Raw genomic sequence first — 19,446 nt, forward strand, 5'->3', positions numbered from 1 at the left:
ATAAGTACTTGTACCATTTCGTTCTTTTCATCAATTGATCAAAAATAACCACGAGTCCATGTAAAAAACAGGTTTAAAATAAGATATAAAATTATTACGAATCTTTGTAACAAAACGAATACAAAATGTAAAATTAACGAAATCTGTGTTTTACACAGTTCTTAAATGTTGAAGATTCGAGAAATAATAATTCTCACAAAATACAAAAACAACTATGGTAGAAGTTCAAGCCAATAAAAGAGGAAAAATTGACATATTTAATTTTCTGCGAGGTGCTAAGCGGAAGTGAGTAGCAGAAAGGAATAATCTTTCTTCAATCTATCTAAATGATGTGTTATAGAAAGGGAACAGATGAGTTTCAAAGAATGATATGGCAGTTCAGTAATTTACCCGGTCTCAAAAAATTATATTTTTATTTTATTGCAATAATCAATTATGAATTTTACATATTTAATTAAGGACAGTAATTTAAATACCAATTAAACTCTCAATTTTTGTTAAACGAAGAGTAATTATTATTTCCCTGGATTAGGACTCATAAAACATGATGCATGGTTGATGATCTCAAGATTATCATATTATAAAAAATTCTGTAAAAAGACTTCTAATAGTTCTTTTCAATTTTTACAATTAGGCCTACTAAAAAAAAAGGCCCATGCCACATTAAGGGGAAACTCCGGTAAATTATATTTCACACTTGTTGAAAATTAATGTTTCTATTTTGAATATCATACTTTGGCAGTTTTATATGAGATTAGTGGAAGCGAAATAATTTTAAATCTTTATTTACATGAAAAAGTGTTATTGTCAACAAACCAAAAGAAATAATGAATGAAGAAAATTGTCAAAAACCATTTCTGATGAATTAAGATTTGTTTTTCTATAGTTTTGGCAAACGACTGGGGCTTAGACGCTCATTTATACATTTCACACCTACGAATATCAAATTAAAAGTTAAGTCTTGAAGCTTAAACCTTTCCGTTTGTTTGCTATTTTTGAAAGATTTGTTGACAACAAACCATGGTTGATTATGGCAATAGGTAAGACATGTATTACTATATATCAATTAAATTGAACAGTATTTTTACATCATAAACATTATACTATAATAGACTTATCTGACATTATTAAATAATATTAATGGTCATATATATATGTACATAGTAAAAAAAAACCAACAACACATTTATTAATATATTAAGTAACAAACTACCAAACTGTAAGACAACCCTATTTACTTTCTCTTATTACATTTCCAAGGTGTTATAGATGTCTGGTAGACCAATAAAAAATGTAAAACCTTTCATTCTAATTGACTTTTTCAACCCAACTGAATTTGTGTAAGGGAAGTAACTCTGATATATTTGCTTGTCGTATGCCCACATGGTTGTACAAAACATTTTGAGACTGGAATTTAAATATCATCAATCCGATTGGCAGTAGTTTAGCAGCCTGAACGTTATTGACTTAATAACACAATTTGTAGTTATATAAGGGGGCAATGAGACAGTTGTCATAAAATTTTAATTAATAGCTTATATTGTTTAGCCTAAACTGTGAGGTGTAGAAATATGGTGTTCATTTGCTCAGAAATAACATCAACGCCACGTGACAATACATGTGTCCAGCCATGGTGACTATATCTACATCATTAATTGAAAAATCAGGAACCTTGATGAAACAGTCAGTTGGTTTACTACTATATGTTAACTATGTAATTTAACTATTTTGACTCTTCCTATATAATTGCATTTAATGATTTAACCTGTGTGAATGATATGGCATGAACACATTTGATAATAAATGGTTAACTATTCAGTTAATTTTCTGAATTAACAAATATAAAATTAGGAAATAGATCTGTAATGGTTTTCCAGATCTTTTTGTAAAGAGACAACAGTGTTACACAAAATGTATACAAATGTCTCTCTCTAAAGTTTGAAACATGACTGGATATGAAAATGAAATATCTGTCAATCATAAATAACATTCATACATTTATATAAAAAGATACTAAACTACTTAAAGTACAGCAATAAACAAATAAACATAAAACACTGTAAATACTATATATTAAATGATATAAATAATAATATCAGCACTATTTAAAACAGAAGGAACTTTTTCTAAGGAATAGAAAATCATAGTTATGCTTTTGATTTCTTCAAACCTATTAATTGTGACAAAGTTCAAGCTTGGCTTTGATAGGATTTCAAATTTAAATAAAAAGACTTTTAAAAGATAAAACTGACAGACATCTTTAAATATTCATAACAAAGTGACGTTTACAACAAATAAATGATAATAAATACACAAACAATGGTGACAGATGAAGATGAATTTGGGCAAATAATATCAATTTGATTTTGATATTGCCTGGGTGATATTATGAATATTCATCAGATGAATTCTATAATTGCTGTTTTAATGTGTAACATGACTAAAATACATTATAAAAAAATGTTTTCTTTTTTTTTTTAAATTACAAAATTTCAGTTTAAAGCTGCAACATATTTTATAAATATCAAAATAACAAAAAGCAATATAACAACAAACAATTTAGTTCCATTCAGAACTGAATTAAAGTGATCATCAAAAATTGTCCTCCTTCAGATGCCATAAAATTAATATATATAATACTGGGGCAAGTTGAGTGTCCATTGCAACACTCTGTATTTGAGTAAGATATGATGCAAAAAGAAACCCCATCGTATTGCAACACCAGCAATACCGGTACATGTATGTGTACACATTCGCTAGTGTATGAAAAGGAGGACAATTTAGATAATCCTCTCTAACTGCTCCAATATAAAACTTATATATAAAACATACAACTTCAATATACATTGGTTGTCAATCATTATAAAATACAAATATTTTATACAAATTAATTATCATTATTTAATACGCATGTTATTTTTCATGCCATCTTGTCAAAAGTGCACCCAGATCTCCAGAAACAAAATTAAGAGTATTTCTTTTATATAAATACTTAGAAATAGTTGTACAATAATTTTGTTTTCATGTAGATATTTAGTACAGTGTTCTTAAAGTAAGTAAATTGATATGTGATAATTACCCATAAATATGTGTATAGGTTAAATGTAGACGAAAGGTTTACATTTGTGTCAAAATCTTTCAGATTAATAAATTATGTACTTATTTTAAAAACTAGAATTGAGTTCTTAGATGTCCCAATAATGTCCCAACAATTATGTTAAATTAGATTCTAAAGTTATTTATTTAAAGATTTCAGACATTCGGGTGTCACAGCAGATTGCTTGTGAATCAGTGGGTTCTGTGTCTTGCAAAAAATACTGTAAAACATGAAATTAAAGTGTTATGGAATGAATACAACGTCCACCAAAAGAGACAACTACAAAGATTACACCTTTTTTTTTTCACATGCAAAAAGAGAAAGAACATACTATTTTCTAGATCAGTTTTCAAAACAATTCTTTATTTAAGTTGTTTAACCAACTGTAGGACAAGAATTGTTTGTAATCATGTCACACCTCAAGACTTCATGCGGATTTCGATTTCTTTCTTAGCCGACATATTTTGCTTTGAAAGTACCATTCACTTCAGATTCTATTTCTACTATTTTAATTGTCACCCTTGGTGGACATTGACCTAAAACCAACAATTTAACAGTCCATAGTTATACCTTTTTATATAAATATGGGGAAACCTTAGCTTATTCGTTAAATATTAATAATATTATTCAATTATTACATCTTTATGCACATCAACAAGTATTATAATATCATTAGGGGTGGATATAAGGGCTTTCAGCCGAGGGACTGTTATTAGTTAAGATCAGAAATAACATAATACAGATGCTTGTATCATAGTGAATCATAAATAAAGTGTAACTTCTTAAAAGAATAAAATGCAAAGAAATAACATTGGGTGTTTTGGCAATGATAATCAAACCCTGCATTGTGCATGATACCCAGAAGTCTAATACCTATATTTAGATCTCAGTGCAGTACCAGTCATAACTCTTCCATTACCAATAAAAATAAAAATAATTAATACTCCACAAATATGTGCTATATAAGATCTTGTACATTTTCAAACATCAGAATTAAATTTGGTCGAAAACTTGTTTTCAGGCTGTTACCTTTTAATCCACCCTTATAAATGAGTTTATATTATTATCAATAATAAACTATGAATTGTATATGGACCCTGTAGTTTTTAAACAATATAACAATACAAACTATAAATTTTACTCTTTATAATATTTTCTTGTCATTTAATTTATTATAGTTGTAGACAAGATTTGATCAAAAAAATCATGATGGTTAGTTTTATGAACATCACAATTTTAAATTATGAATGATTAAAATGATTATTACAAGTCGTCTTGAAGTAGACCTACATGTATTTCTTCCCCATTGTCTCATGGAAATTCTTCAATATATTAATTGTTTTTGTTATACAAAAACTTTGACATTTTACAAAAAGGATATAATTTGGACTTTGGCAATGAGTTGTTGTTTTAGAATGAGTTTTTATATATAGAGCTATCTATAACAGTAAACACAACAAGATTACATAATTTCATGTACATAAAACAATCGTTTGAATATTTGTACAGCAGTGATCAAGCTAGGTAGTCAATATCTATAGTAAATCACAAAAGGGTATTTTTTTTAGATTATTTAACTATGGTTATACTACCTGGATTTACAAATCAATGATTTCTTAAAAATAATTAGCAGGTATTTGGAATAGCAATCTGATTAAAACACAGATTCTATTTCGTTTCGTTTTTTTTATAGTTCAAAATTTCGTTTTGCTTGTCTTTACTACACTAGGATCTGGAAGAGTTGTTATATAATGATGTGAGGAATTAGCAAATGAAATGGTCTGTTACGGCGAGTTTTTGTCGTGAGGTGCACGGAACTGTGGGTAACCCACTAGAAACATCTACACTGATTGGTTCATCAAATGCCTGACATCATACAGTTAAAAGCCGCTCGTATAACCTCTGATGCGACCTTCCACTACAACTGGTCAGATCTTCATGTAGTAGAGAGCCATTGAACGTATAAAAATATGAAACGAAATATAGATCTGTATTTTAATCAGATTGTTGGAATAGCCTTGGCAAGCAATAAAAAAGACAGCACATAGAGAGTAAAGGTATAAATTCTTACAAAAATAAATAGAATATAATTAATTCTTAGAATGAATCTGTTACCAGAATAATCCAAACTGTAAGACATCATTATTTTGTATGACATGTAAGGGAGATATTTCATGCAAGCCTAAAAATCAAAAACTTTTTAAGAACTCCTGACTACAATCGGTAAGAATCCAAAAATACTTTTCACAATAACTCAACATTAAAATTTTTGAAAATTTGTTAAATAATTTGTAAGGATATTAAAGGACCATGATGTCTAGATCTGTGGGACTCGGGAGTCTCAGCAAAAAATCAGATTCTGCGCTTCTTGTAAACTATAGGCCTTCTGTATGCTAATTCATTTTCATACAAACTTATAATAATTACAGAGTAAGGGTTATTCTGGGTACAAATCACAGTATTTAAACTTAATCATCAAAATTCTCTCCAGTTACAGAAGATATATACAATAAACCATGTGTTTCACAGACACATCATCCAATTAAAGACAGAGGACAATGGTAGGCTATAGCTGGTTATTAAGTCAAATGTAAAAGGTAAAACAGAGGATAATTGTAGGCTAGTAAAAAAGTCAAACTAAAGAACAGAAATAAATGGATGAGAACAATAGAATAAAGCTAAAGTAAAATTAAAAACTTAAAAAATAAAACAGAGAACAACATTAATCCTGGTATGGAACCTAATATAAGACAACAATAAATCTATAATAAAACAAGATGTTGCTACATTTAATCATGTAATTAACCTTGAAAGAAAGATCAATAAAATTGTAGCCATAAAGTAGTGAATAAACAACCTTCTGCAGGTCAAATTAATTGAAATGATATGCAACATAATTATTAATAATTGCTTTTGTTTTTAAACTTAATTAAGGACATAAACAATAGTATTTATATTTGTATATGTAGGAAATTTAACCGTTTGTGATTTACTATAGATAATAAACATTAGTAGCACTAAACAATGATTATTATACAATGACTATAAGATATTATGCCTCTTTCACAATTACTTATTGTGCTTTTATCTAAGTTTTTTTTACGTATGAGCCCTGTCTAAACAATCTAACAAGCACTGAAAAATGACAATGTCTAAAAGATTTTGGCGGGAAAATACAATAAATTCATCTAATACCAATGGCCATTTTACACAATCTTCCTGTATATTTTCTGGATTTCAAAGATTTCTGTTCTAAGACTTTCAGCTACATCTAATCTTTATTAATCTTCTGTTTGATCCCCAACTTTGTGATCACAATTTTGATTTTTAATTTTGAGATTCCATACCTCCATGATCACAGCACTTTTCATTGTTCCAAGATTTGATTCAGTGGCTATAAACGGTACTATACTGTTAATATTTTCTGTTTTGATAAACATAAACATAAATGTCTTTTGATATCACTGATGTAAAAAAAGAAACATATTCCAACACGGATAACACTATACTCGTTAAATTTCACATGTGCCTTGGAATTTTACAATTACACAAATCTTCACTATTTCTTGTTTTTTCTTTTGGTAGTCTCACAATGACAAAAAGTCATAACAAATAAAGCAACAGTGTCACAATAAATATATAAATTAACAAAGTTAACTATGTTTACTTAGCGTAGACAACCATGTTTCTATGGTGTATCATGTTTGAGTTTTTTTATTGTATTTTTTAATGCCTGTCTTTTATTGCAGAACCACACTCTAATCACTTCACGATCGTAGTTTAATTTTTCTGATAAATCCGTCATTTCTGCACCTAAAGAATAAAACATTTTCATAAATTGGTAAAATTGAAAATTAGGCTCTGTGTTGACAAACGAGACTATGTTTGACAGTCATAATGAACGATTTCAGTGTATTCCTTAGCTCCAAAAACATATGGTTTGACACCAAAATACTATGTGAGTTATAGGGGATCATTTGGAATGGCGGCCGTCTTGGAGGCCATCTTAAGTTTCTCAAAAATGCTCAAGGGTGACACAGGTTCACCCGGCAGATTCTGAAAGAGGACACCCTTGGCAACTAAAATCAATCATAAAAAAAACCTTTGTATACAATTTCCAGGTTCAGCCATAGTTCTGCCGGACTATATCACTAAATAGAGTTATCTCCCAGTAAATAATATGCAGGATTTTAGCTTACAGTATTTACTGGTTCCAACAGCAATGAACTGGTTATTACAAAGTTCAATGGTCAAGGTAACAGAACAAGAAAAATTAAATTTTGAAGACTTCGTAGAAATAAATGACACAATTCTATCTGATTTTTCTAATGTCTCGAAGCATCTGAAAATCTAAAGGATGGAACCGATTTAAATTCTTAAATTACTTTGAGTGTACAAAAAGCCTGTTCCATTCAACTATCCAGCAATAAACTGGGTTCTCTTACAACTGGTAACACTAAGATCTTATTTACTTGGAAAAACCAAACAAGTTATGCAAATTTTTACTAACCAGAGGGATGTGTATTTCTCTCAAAGTACTGATTTAATACATCAAGAGCTTGTGGTGTAAAAGATGTGCGTCTTTTGCGTTTTTTGGATGGTTCGCTACCAATAAAATCTGTGAGATTATCGACTCCATTTTTATATCTTTCTTCAGCTTCCATCATCCATCGTTCTAACACTGGTTTGATTTTTTGTGCACTTTTTGGAGTAATGTCTAACTTCTCAAACCTGAACAAAAAATAACATTGTATAGACTATAATTACAATATTAATCAGTCTTAAACTGGCTCTATTTACTGTTTGTTTTGCTCTTCTAAAACAGTTGTCCAGTTGATTAAAGATAATATAGCCATTCTTTCATTCACTTGCCTATCAATGTGGCTTCTCAATCATGGGTCTTAAACATTTCGAATTGACAGAATATCAAATTTAGTGGCACAGATGGTAGGCTTACCAGTACAAGTTAATAATTTCTAGGATGCTGGTAGGCTAAACTAAATTACCTCCTTTGACCTTCTTATTCAATGCAATTGTTGAACAGAGAACCATTTGCATACCCTTGATAATATTCTTTATCAAAAAGCCAAGCCCCCTACCCATTGACAACAAACTTGGCAGACTTGTTCTTGGTACAAATGCGCATCAATTTTTGAGAGGACGTCACAATTCTACGATGGTCATGCTGACATTTATGGCTTTTATCCTTACCTACAAATGGCCGACTGACTGTATGCAGGTCCTTCTGTAGCACTTAAAGCTTGCCCTACTTGCGTCTGTGTTAATCCTAGCGATAACCGCCGGATCTTAAACTGTCGTGCAAACTCTTTAATCTCATCTAAATTAATTCCATCAACTGTGGTACTTTCAGTAGAATTACCCACTGTATCTGGAAGAGATAAATAGTCTGTTTCCATGATTATAAAGACTGTATATTTACTTATTCATTCAGTCAAAAAATAAGACAAAAGCAGATTTTTTCAAAAAATATCATTCGAACGTAGCCATTTCCTACAGTAGTATTTATTTGTAAAAGAACAAATGGAATTTTGTTTTAAAATCACTGACGTATAACTTTAGTAGTTATGTAGAAAACTGTCTGTTATCCATGTAAATTAGGCGTAAAGCTTGAGATCAAAACCACATGATTTAAAGAGCACATTTTAGACAACTCAACCCTCACTAATAATAAAACTAAAAGACACTGAATAGCTCATAAATGACAATTTAAGCACATTTTCTACAAATTCTATGTATCTTACTGTCAATGACCATTTATAAGTTCTGAGATTTTAATGATGTATTAAAACAATCTACTATTTACATTAATTGAATACCAATACATAAAATTATTTTAATATACCCAAAATATATTTTACAAAATGGCTCTTTCAGCAAATGAAAACATATTAAGTATAATTTCAATATTTACTTGGTAATAATTGGTTGATACTGGGAGGAAGTCCATTACTGGTTGTTATTGGTGTAACTGCTGCTGGTGGGTTACGTGGTGTGGTTGCCGCGACAACGGTTGCATGACCGCCTGCTACAGCTTGTGTTAAAGTTTGTTGTAATGAGTTATTAGTTGATGGATTGGTATGGTTGACAGTGGATGTAGAATGGTTGTTAGCACTAGCTGCAGCTGATTGACTAGATGATGTGGAATGACTATGAGATACCACTGGTGATAAAACCTGCCAAAATTTAAACAGATATTATCTCACTGTCCTTAACCACCCATGGTGGGTTATAACTACCTATTTCAATATACCAATGATTCTCAAATTTACATTTCGATATGTTCTTAAATATAAATTTAGATCCTTAAAAATAACATAAATAAAAAAAAAAGCTCTGCCATCAATGTGCTATAACACCAGCACCTTAACAACTTAATTTAAGGTCAGCAGACCTAGCTGTCAATCATAAAGTACTTAGTTCCTTTAGCAGTAAGTAAATGGTGAATTATGTCCTAACTATTCACAATCAGTCTTTCTAATTCTTCATTTTATAACTAACCAAATAGTTAATATAACACTCTATAATTTATAATGACTTACTTTACTTAAACCAGCAACCTGTGGTGAGACGGCTAGTAATTGACTATGTGAACCAGCTGCTAATAATTGTGGAAGTGCGGCTGCTAATTGACTAGTTATAGCAGCACTACTTAATGCATGATGACCAGCAGACGCACTAGAACCAACTGAAAAATATAAACAAATATTTTCAGTAAATATTCCATACAAATGATTGGTCAATATCTGCATTAAATAATGATCGGTGCTCTTTCTAGAACACCTGATACCACGTCTTTAAGAAAGTTTTTTAGGGTTTAAAAGATTACCTGGTAACCCAAGACTGAGTGGTTGTGCCAATGCTCCTAAACTTGCTAAATTTGTAGCTAACATTTGACCATTAGATGTGGTTAATAACTGTATCTGTTGGTTACCGCCCATTGCCATAGAAACTGGTATACTAATAAATTGTTGGGCTCCATTTCCTGTAAAAAAGAGCAAGAACAAATTACTAATAGGAACATACACACTTACAAGTTGATTCTGAAGTGAATAATACTTGATCGTTGTGACCATTGGATGTATGCACTACACCTTCAATTTAATTAAGAATATTCAAAGTTCACTCGTTTTCATTGACAGAACCTTTCATCTGAAACTCCACATGAGCTGTGCACACGATATGAACTCTAGATTGCTTTAATTGACATCCTTGGCACATTTCAATATGGTATGATATTACCAATCTTTTCTTAAAAAATATAATTAGGACAATATCAAATTATTTACAGACTGGGAAAAATATAATCAAGTTATAGTAAGGGCCTAAGGGGCTTGTTCCTAGAAAAATCTTTAAGCCCAGATCCCGTCCAACTCAAGACCCAATTTTATAAAGTTTATTTTCCATATCAGTTTTATTAGGAATTAAATGAACATGCGAGAAACTGAAGAAAGTTTGTGTTTCTTTCTCTTTATTATAGTCTCAGTCCCTAGAGAAATATTCTTATTTCAGTCACAAAGGTCAAATAAAAATAAATGTTCTGGTTCTCAGAAAATCCTGGGCCCGGTTCCTAGAAAATTCTTAAAGTCAGCACAAAGTCATGCTTCACTAAGTCATGCTTCACTTTTTCTTACGTAAGAAATTTATAAAAATACCGTCCCTAGAAAATTCTCAAGACCATCCTTACGTAAGCACAAGCCAAGTATAAGTCTAAGCACATTGTGACTGGTAAAGTTTACCATAAACTGAGACTACAATGCTCTTTAACGTCACAAAAACAACTTTGGTATGTGAATTACGTCATAAATTTGTATTTATATGGTTGATTTAGATGCATATGACATGTCCCCTATACACATATAAAATGTGCCACAAGATAAAAAAAACCGCAGACACATACAAACTAACTGAATATATGTGAGAGCGCCTGATCTTAAGTAGCCCGTGTGTTTGTAGCCTATTGTTTACTAATTGACAAATAAATAAAATGGTTTCAGGGTCTAAGCAAAATTTTCTATAGGCGTACTAGTAGACTATTCTTAATTTCTTCTGGAGAAGGATTTTCTCTGTTTTGTAATTGTCTCTTTAGTATCAAAAGGTGTCGGAAATGCCGTCGAATAACTGTACGGTCAGCCATCTTTTTTGAATGGAAACAGACATAAGGTTGGTAAGCAAGCCGTATACTTTGCTTGGGACTTGTGCTTAGATTGACTATATTTAAGAACGAAGTTGTGCTCAAGTTTTTTCTTGGAACGCATAATAACGTTCTTGTGCCTACAATGAAGTCTACTTAAAATCTAAGCACAAGAACGTTCTTAAGAATTTTCTGGGAACACAAAATAAGGTTAGTTTACTTGAATGCGAAGTCTACTTAAATCTAAGCACAAGAATGTGCTTAAGAATTTTCTAGGAATCGGACCCAGCTTTATTTAAAAAGAGTCTCATGACCTATTTTTATTTCTAAAAAATGAAAAAATAAATATGGTCTTATTGATCATGGCACATAATTGTTTTCCCCGGGTTACACCGGAAGTAATGCTATAAATTTTTTTAAAATTGTAATTGTACCGTAAGATCAATTATCAAATATGTAACTGTGATAAATGTAATTGACAATCATAAATGATACTGGATAATCATACAATACATCCAACAGCATGATAAGATAAATGCAGTGCCTTGATGATGTTAATAAGAAGTTATTTAGCCCAGTAGTGATGCTTTGACAAAATAGAAACTCAACAACAAAATCCCCCCTTCCGTCTCAGATTTTTAGGAAGAATTGCCTGAGAACTGGAATATTTTTTTGGTGTCCCTTTCATCTAAATGAATATTTTTTTCATGTCGTTTGGTGTCACTTTAATCTAGAAGACTACAACTTTGTCTCACCATTGTATCTGTGAAAATCTGATAAACCCTGTGCTGAGTTAAAACCAATACTGACCTGTTGAAACTGGTATAAGTAGTTGTTGTACACCTAATTGTGAAGCTGTTGCCCCTGCAGCACCTGCTGCCCCTGCTGCCGCCGACTGACCAGCAATAAAAAACTGTGGTGCCACCTGGGGTTGACCTAATAGCTGCGTATGACCAGATAATGACGATAATAAGCCTGAAATATATAAATTACTTAGTTGTTGGTACTCAGTTCAAAAGACAGGACACAAACTTAACACATCTTGAAAAATCTGAAATGCTTCTATTCAATTAGTATGTCACAGACAAGTCAGTTTTAAAAATACGGTCCTTATTGGTCAAGGTTATAGCACAGTTTTCATTCAGCAAACCTCGGCAGATTCCGGTACCCTACATCTAGCCTGGGATGTATGACGGTAAGTGATATGTACCTACGGCAATACAATTGCGATGTGGCACCGGTTTACGAGAAAACAAATCGGTTTCGATTACCTATCTCGTTGTGTACATGATGTAGGTCTCGAGTTGATATTCGATTTGGTTCTTGTGAACGTGCCGAGTTGCCTCCTAATATGGCTGGAGACTGAAGAATTCAGGAAAAATGTTAAACAATTCATTTTCTTTATTCTGTTCTTGAAGACACCACCAAAAAATAAAAACGAGAAGTTGTACCAGTGTTGACTGTTCCCAAATGTCTCGTATTCGTATTAGGAATGTCCATGATATTCATATTTTAACGTAAACTTCATAAGAAAATGAACTAATGTAGGCACGTTGTGTCGCTTGTGGGGGACGCCATCTTAAAAATCGAATTGTCAATCCGGTAGGCGAGCCAGTTACAAGATTTTCATAATCGATTTGGCAAATCGTCGTGGTCAATACAACAATTAGATGAAACTGATTAGGCTAATTTTTGCTGTAAATGTGTTTGAATCAATCTCATTAAAACATAGATCATATTTCGTTTTGTTTTTTATAGTTCAAAATTTCGTTTACTTGTCTTTACTACACTAGGATCTGGAAGAGGTGTTATATAGTGTAGGCCATCGAAAGTATAAAAAAAAACAAACGAAATATAGATCTGTATTTCAATCAGATTGTGTTTGAATAGGATTTACAAATTGATTAGCCATAATCGGTTTGTCGTGAAAACATAAGATACAGTGTTTCAATAGTGTTCATATTAAACACAAACATAAATATAAAGGGTTCTATTATGTACACTCCAACCAGTAAACATACAGGAGCACCTCAGTTTTTCATACCATCTAAACGATTTCACCTTACATATTGCATGCACCTCCATGATAAATGTCTACAGAGAAAATGAAATGGGATTTAATGTCTATGACACAAGACAGTTCATTACAGGACCATAAATCAAGCCACTTTTTTTGTTCAAAATGGCTAATCTTGTCAATTGATTATAAGCCCACGGTTGTTGATATTCGAAGTTGATATTCAACAACCATGGAAACGTCACTATAATTTCAACAACACCATTTACTTATGGACCAATTCAAACAAGATTTATAAAAAAATACCTCAAGCTTTCTAATAAACTTCTAGCATGCAATTTTGGCGTAAACAGAGAAAGAAGAAAGAAAGAAAGAAGAATCCCTGCCATTGACTATAAAAGCAAATCAATATAGTCAAGTCATCTTGACACAGCTGTATATAAAAGAAAAGAAGTTGAAGAGTATTGTTCACCTTTAGTGCTGGTATCTGATAATGATGAAGTAGTAGCTGTATCCCCGACTGATACGGATGACATGAATAGATGATCTGTCAGTCCCAGGTGCGTGTTATTTGCCATAGATACTCCCGGTAGAGAAACGGAGGGCATGGTAAAAACTGATGATTGGGAGGCCAGCGGTGACTGGGTACTTGTTGCTGATAACATAACATCCTGAAAAATGTAAAGAAGAAAATTATATTTTTATTTATCATAGTACATCCACGTACATAGTCTAATTATAATTATAATATATAAACTTCTTTATGTTTCTTTTACCTGTTACTCCACTTCTCATCAAGTGATGCGCAAGTTGTGAATGAAAGGCTTTGGTTATCCTGATATTTGATTGGCCGCCTTAACAAAATCAAAAGGCACTACTACTATGTGGTCGTAACAAGAACATATTTTACTTGAACATGTCTTAGATCTTAATGCCGTGACTAACTTAGAAAAGGGAATGAAAATAACATCTACATGTAGTTATAATTATAATGGTTGTGAAATATATATGTTGGACTAATATACATCTGAAAATCTATTAATCAACGATAATAAATATTTTGCATGGATTTCATGACAAAATAATTTTATGTTTGATGGCAACAGTCAAAGGCAATTGATGGATGTTTCCCAAGACATACATTGTGCAATGTTATCATTCACAATTGCATGAAGCATCAATGAATGATAGATATTGCATCATCGATGAGTTTTTGGGAGCCACCATTGCTAAGTGAGTAAGACCCCTGGCTCGCTAGACTGGAGGTTGCAGGTACACTCCCAGTGTTGGCCGAGAAAAATCATCAAGATTTCCTGGCATGGTCTCCCCTGGTCTGTGGTGCAGGACGGAGGGCCTGACAAGAACAGCTGTCTAGTCATTCAGATGGGACAAAAAAAACGAGGTCCCTTGTACACAATGGCATGCACGTAAAAGATCCCTTGGCAGTTGGAATCTTATCTAAGAGTAGGCCGTAGCAGCGCTGTCTGGATAAAAATTTCACACATAGTACACTTCATAACATATGCCCTTTTTCATTAGTCCAGTCAGGACAGAACAGTAGGATGTTAAACCTCATTTCATTTTTTCGATGAGTTTTCATCAATAAAGAAATCCAAACACAAGCACAAAACGTGGACATGGGTAATATTGCCAAAATATTCAGAACTTTATGTCTGTAATGTAGTTTTCATTTTACAGTTCAGTTCTAGTCAACTTGTCGGAATAACTGTACATTATATTGACCAATCATATATAACATAGCGGTCATTATGCTATACTGAGTGTGAATTTAGATGAGACAGAAACCAGAAATCAATCATCTTGGTCACTGATTGTGTAAACAGATAATACAATGTACCCAAACCATTTAATAAATAAGCCTTATTAGTATAAGTACAGATACAGACTGATAGCTCCCAAGTCACTGTTAACATAAATAACCCAAATCCTGCACAATTACAAATCAGCTCCTCAACTTGCATGTACATGTACATTGTGTGTGTAGAATGAACTTTTATAATTCGGAATCAGAGATACAGTAATATAGTACAACTCTTAACAATTCGGAATGAGAGGGAATATATCATACCTCCCATGCAGTATTTTGTGAATTTAGTCCATTTACTTAATTGTGTGTAGAATGAACTTTTATAATTCGGAATCAGAGATACAGTAATATAGTACAACTCTTAACAATTTGGAATGAGAGGGACTATATCATACCCCCCATGCAGTATTTTGTGAATTTAGTCCATTTACTTAATCTCTCTAATTGGTATGTCATGTTTTCAGGTGTGGTACATCCTTTTTTTTCAGGGCCGATCATTTAGTTGATGCTATCACATTGCAAACATTGATTTGGGGGGTTGTTAGGAGTTTTTTGGGCTTTTTTTTTTCATAGTGTGTTATAGTGGAGTGTGCAATATGTTATAACACACTTAATCTATTATAATTAATGATTGAACAACATGCTATAACAGACTGTCCAATTTGTTATAATGGCCTAATCAATGCATTATAAAAACATTCAACCCATTAAAATGTATTCAGCAACAAAGAAAATAAGATAAAGTTATCAGAACAATACTCTATTACAAATTGATAATTCATGTTAAATATTGATTATGCCACACAAGTCATTTTCAAAAATATGACATCTTTCATATTAATATTCTCTTATAAAAATCTTTTCATAAATATTCAAACAATGTAGCTAAAATATCTTATGAAGTTTTCTACAATTTGCAAGTCTAAAGTATTACAAAAGAAACCGATATTTGTTTGTCAAGAATATTCCTGTCTAGTAGAGTCAGTGTTGAGATTTAAGATGAATCGATAAGCACTAGGTATTGTAAATCAATGCCCTATCAACCTGATGAGGACATTCTCAAAAATCAACCAATACCGGTAATAATTTTCATGTGGCATTTCTTTAATTATAATTCTATCTTTTGAAGTTCTTATTCTTCTCCTTGTTAACAAGCAGTTTTCTTCTTAATAAGCCAATCAAAGAGAATATAAGATCAATGGGTACTACTACATATAAAGAATTTACTACTATCTTGGCAGGAGTCTCTCTTTAAAATTAACAATAGCTATATCGGTAAATCTGATCTTTTTTATATCTTATATTTTCTGTTAAAAAATCAATGAAACTTCAATAAAATCTGATTAAAACTGTCAGCATGAATTGCTTTCTCCACAGGATCACATAATTTTTTCCATTTATTTATTGTACCAGCTTACTATTGTATGCCAGTCACGACCACATTTCTAAGCTTTATATTGATTAGATCAATTTAAACAAACATTTAACTCAGGATGAATTCAAGAGCTTTTTACTTTTAAAATACCCCAATGTATTGGATTAATTTGATAACTTTGTAATAAAATCATGAAATGGTTTGGGTTTTTTGATTAATTCATTGCAGGTTTGTTTTCAGTGAACCTGTATTACTGGGACAATGGACACTTAAAGAGCGTATAATTCTATTCTTTGGAACCTTAAAATAGACAAAAATGGATCTAAAAGCTCATATTAATGTAATATGAATGTAAATATGATGATTTATATTCAATTTTTAAGTTTTTTATTGTAATTTCTCATCAATTATGTTTGGTGAAATGTGTGGACAATCCAAATTGAGTGGCAGTTGTTTATGTCTGCTTAGTCCACGTTTTTCATTATTATTTTGTCATTTATGATTCAGCCATTACTATAGATTTTAAAATGTTCATTATGTCTTAAATATTGGATATTAGGATCCCATATTTTCATTGGAAGATAACAACACCAATATTGATTGAAATGGACCAATATTGAACTTTAATTTGTGTTTTTAACTTTGAATTTTATGATAATATTGCGTTAGAGGTTTAGCTCCTTTAAGACTGACCCCCGGATTCATTAACTTCATTTGATAGTATATTTATTATTCATTTTATTATTGGATGTGTAACAAGTTTTTCCATTTGGTCGTTATGTGTTGTGTGGTTCTCCTGTACTTTCTAATAGGGTTTAACAACACAATACTTCTGTCATTTAATACTAGCTTAGTAAATTCTCATTTCATTGGTTATGTGTACAATGTAAGGAGAACGTTGCTGGCAGTAACGTTTCTAACTTACTTTCTTCAAATTTCAACTGTTACAGGTTGTGAGCATGTCAATGTGTGTACAGGTATTAATCTAACGAATGTTAATACTTTCCTCCACATCACTGTCAATACCAATTACACCATCCCCTTAAAGTGAAAACTAGGCCTGGAAAATCCACTATGTGTTATTATCTGCATGCTCATGCCAATACTTGGTAATCATAGCCCCCCAACTTTATAAATTGCTAAGCTGGATCAAGCAACCTTTCCAGAAAAAATCATGTTCTTTTCAAAATAATTCAAATGTAGATTCGACATGACATTCATCCTTTCTATTATCTTTGGTTAGTAGATCAATAATTCAGTATTATTTCTCAAAATAATTTTTTCACTGTCCAAAATTGTTAAATCAAATTATCTAAAATATAGTTATCAAGCTTTTCAAAAACAAATAATGGATGAATTAAAATAGTTCCATAATATAATTATCAAACAGTGGTTTGCCAGACATAATGACATGTTTTCCTACTAATAAATCTACTGGAACTAAAACCCAGCTACGTGATTTTAATGGAATTCTTCTGTTATGATGCAGGCATTGTCAACAAAAGGCAGTCAAGTGGAAATGTTAGATTTTGTTATCAAGTACAGAGTGATCCATGAACAAGGGAATCTCCATTACTTTTGTAAGGAGATTCTGTTAAAGTGACTAGAAATATGTGATAGACATGCACAGATTATTAATAGGAAGGGTGTTGAGAAATATGTCTGCAAATAACAACTGATAAGTGTTGCTAACATGTGGTGCGTACAGGCAGATCCTAGAAATGCTATGATAATCCTATTTACACTACAAAAAATGGAAAGGTACTTAGTCAGGACCTGGAACTTTACCAACAAAATCAATAAGTTTGGACAGTTTTATGGAATTTGAAAGTAACTGTTAACTTTGTTGTACAAGCTGCTTTACTTAGTCATATTTCATCTGTTTTTACATATCTAAAATGGTTCAATTCTCTCTAGTATTTACAAAAATACGATGAATTGAAAATTTGCTAATATTTGGCATCCTCTGCAGACGATATAATCTTCCCTGATTTTTTTAAACTCTAAATGGATCCAGGACGGGACATTATCTACGTTGATATTTTGATCTCTTAATTAAATGTTAAATAATCAATTTGAGAACGTCTTATAATGAAACACATGTAAGCTGTGAAAATTAGATATTGTCTGAAAAATGGCAACGAGCTTTAAGTTAGAAAATATGGCAAAACTATTTTTAAATCTCGAATTTAAATAATATTAACCATGTTTGCCTGTTTGACTGTGTCTGACCCAAAAGTTCAATGATAGATTCATGCCAATCCTAGCTCATCTATTATTAATTAAATTTACAAAATCAATAGCTTGACTTATTTTGACCAGTTTTATAAAAATATTGAGAACAATATTGAAGAGTGTGGATATTGGTAACATTATTGATTGTGTGTGAGGAATAATGATATGTAAACATCTTCTTTATGAAGCCTGTCAAATATCCCACAATTAATAGCCATCTCTCTGGTTATATTTTACATGGACATAGTTTTCATGTTGTATTCGTGCAAACATGTTTAAAGTAGCTAATTAACTCTAACTCAAATATCATCCGAAGTTTTCGATATATGAAGGGCTTCTGATATGCAATATTTAAGACAAAATAAACATTTTACCATTGGTACACGAATTGTGTAGCATACATAATGCTTTTCAGCGACATTTGTAACAAGGGACTCGATGAATGAGGCTAGACATATTCAAGAAGTTATGTCAAACAGTGATGCCATATTCTATTCTGGAGAACATGCGCAATAAATACTATCGGTGTAAACTGGAATAACCAGACACTAGACATTGCCATTCGATTGAGACTTCTGGCATATTTCGCCGAACATAACTGATTAGAAATTAGAGTAAAAACAGATTGAATGGAAATCAGTTTATATACATTTATATTAAATTATTATATGCGTTGCGACCCATTTGTGTCAATTCCTAGGTCCCAAATATGTAGTGTTTGGTGGAATTTTATTCATAGTGG

The 19,446-nt window shown here is 31.6% G+C and overlaps 1 protein-coding gene across 2 annotated transcripts in view; it reads right to left on the reverse strand.

Moving 5' to 3' along the window:
• Positions 1-6,160: 6,160 nt before the first annotated feature.
• Positions 6,161-19,446, reverse strand: part of LOC126831468 (POU domain, class 6, transcription factor 1) — a 39,485-nt gene continuing 26,199 nt past the window's right edge. The window contains exons 4-11 of one of the 2 annotated variants that reach the window (XM_050561977.2): positions 13,739-13,937; positions 12,060-12,224; positions 9,945-10,100; positions 9,658-9,803; positions 9,030-9,291; positions 8,309-8,486; positions 7,608-7,828; positions 6,161-6,910 (exon numbers count right to left, since the gene is read on the reverse strand). In XM_050561977.2, coding sequence (XP_050417934.1) covers positions 6,786-6,910; positions 7,608-7,828; positions 8,309-8,486; positions 9,030-9,291; positions 9,658-9,803; positions 9,945-10,100; positions 12,060-12,224; positions 13,739-13,937 — 1,452 coding nt within the window. In that variant the 3' untranslated portion in view covers positions 6,161-6,785. Of the gene's footprint in view, positions 6,911-7,607; positions 7,829-8,308; positions 8,505-9,029; positions 9,292-9,657; positions 9,804-9,944; positions 10,101-12,059; positions 12,225-13,738; positions 13,938-19,446 lie in introns of both variants that reach the window. The other variant, XM_056103503.1, reaches the window with a different exon arrangement.

Source organism: Patella vulgata, chromosome 9 (assembly GCF_932274485.2).
Source record: "Patella vulgata chromosome 9, xgPatVulg1.2, whole genome shotgun sequence".
In the NCBI taxonomy this organism is placed as follows: Eukaryota; Metazoa; Mollusca; class Gastropoda; family Patellidae; genus Patella; species Patella vulgata.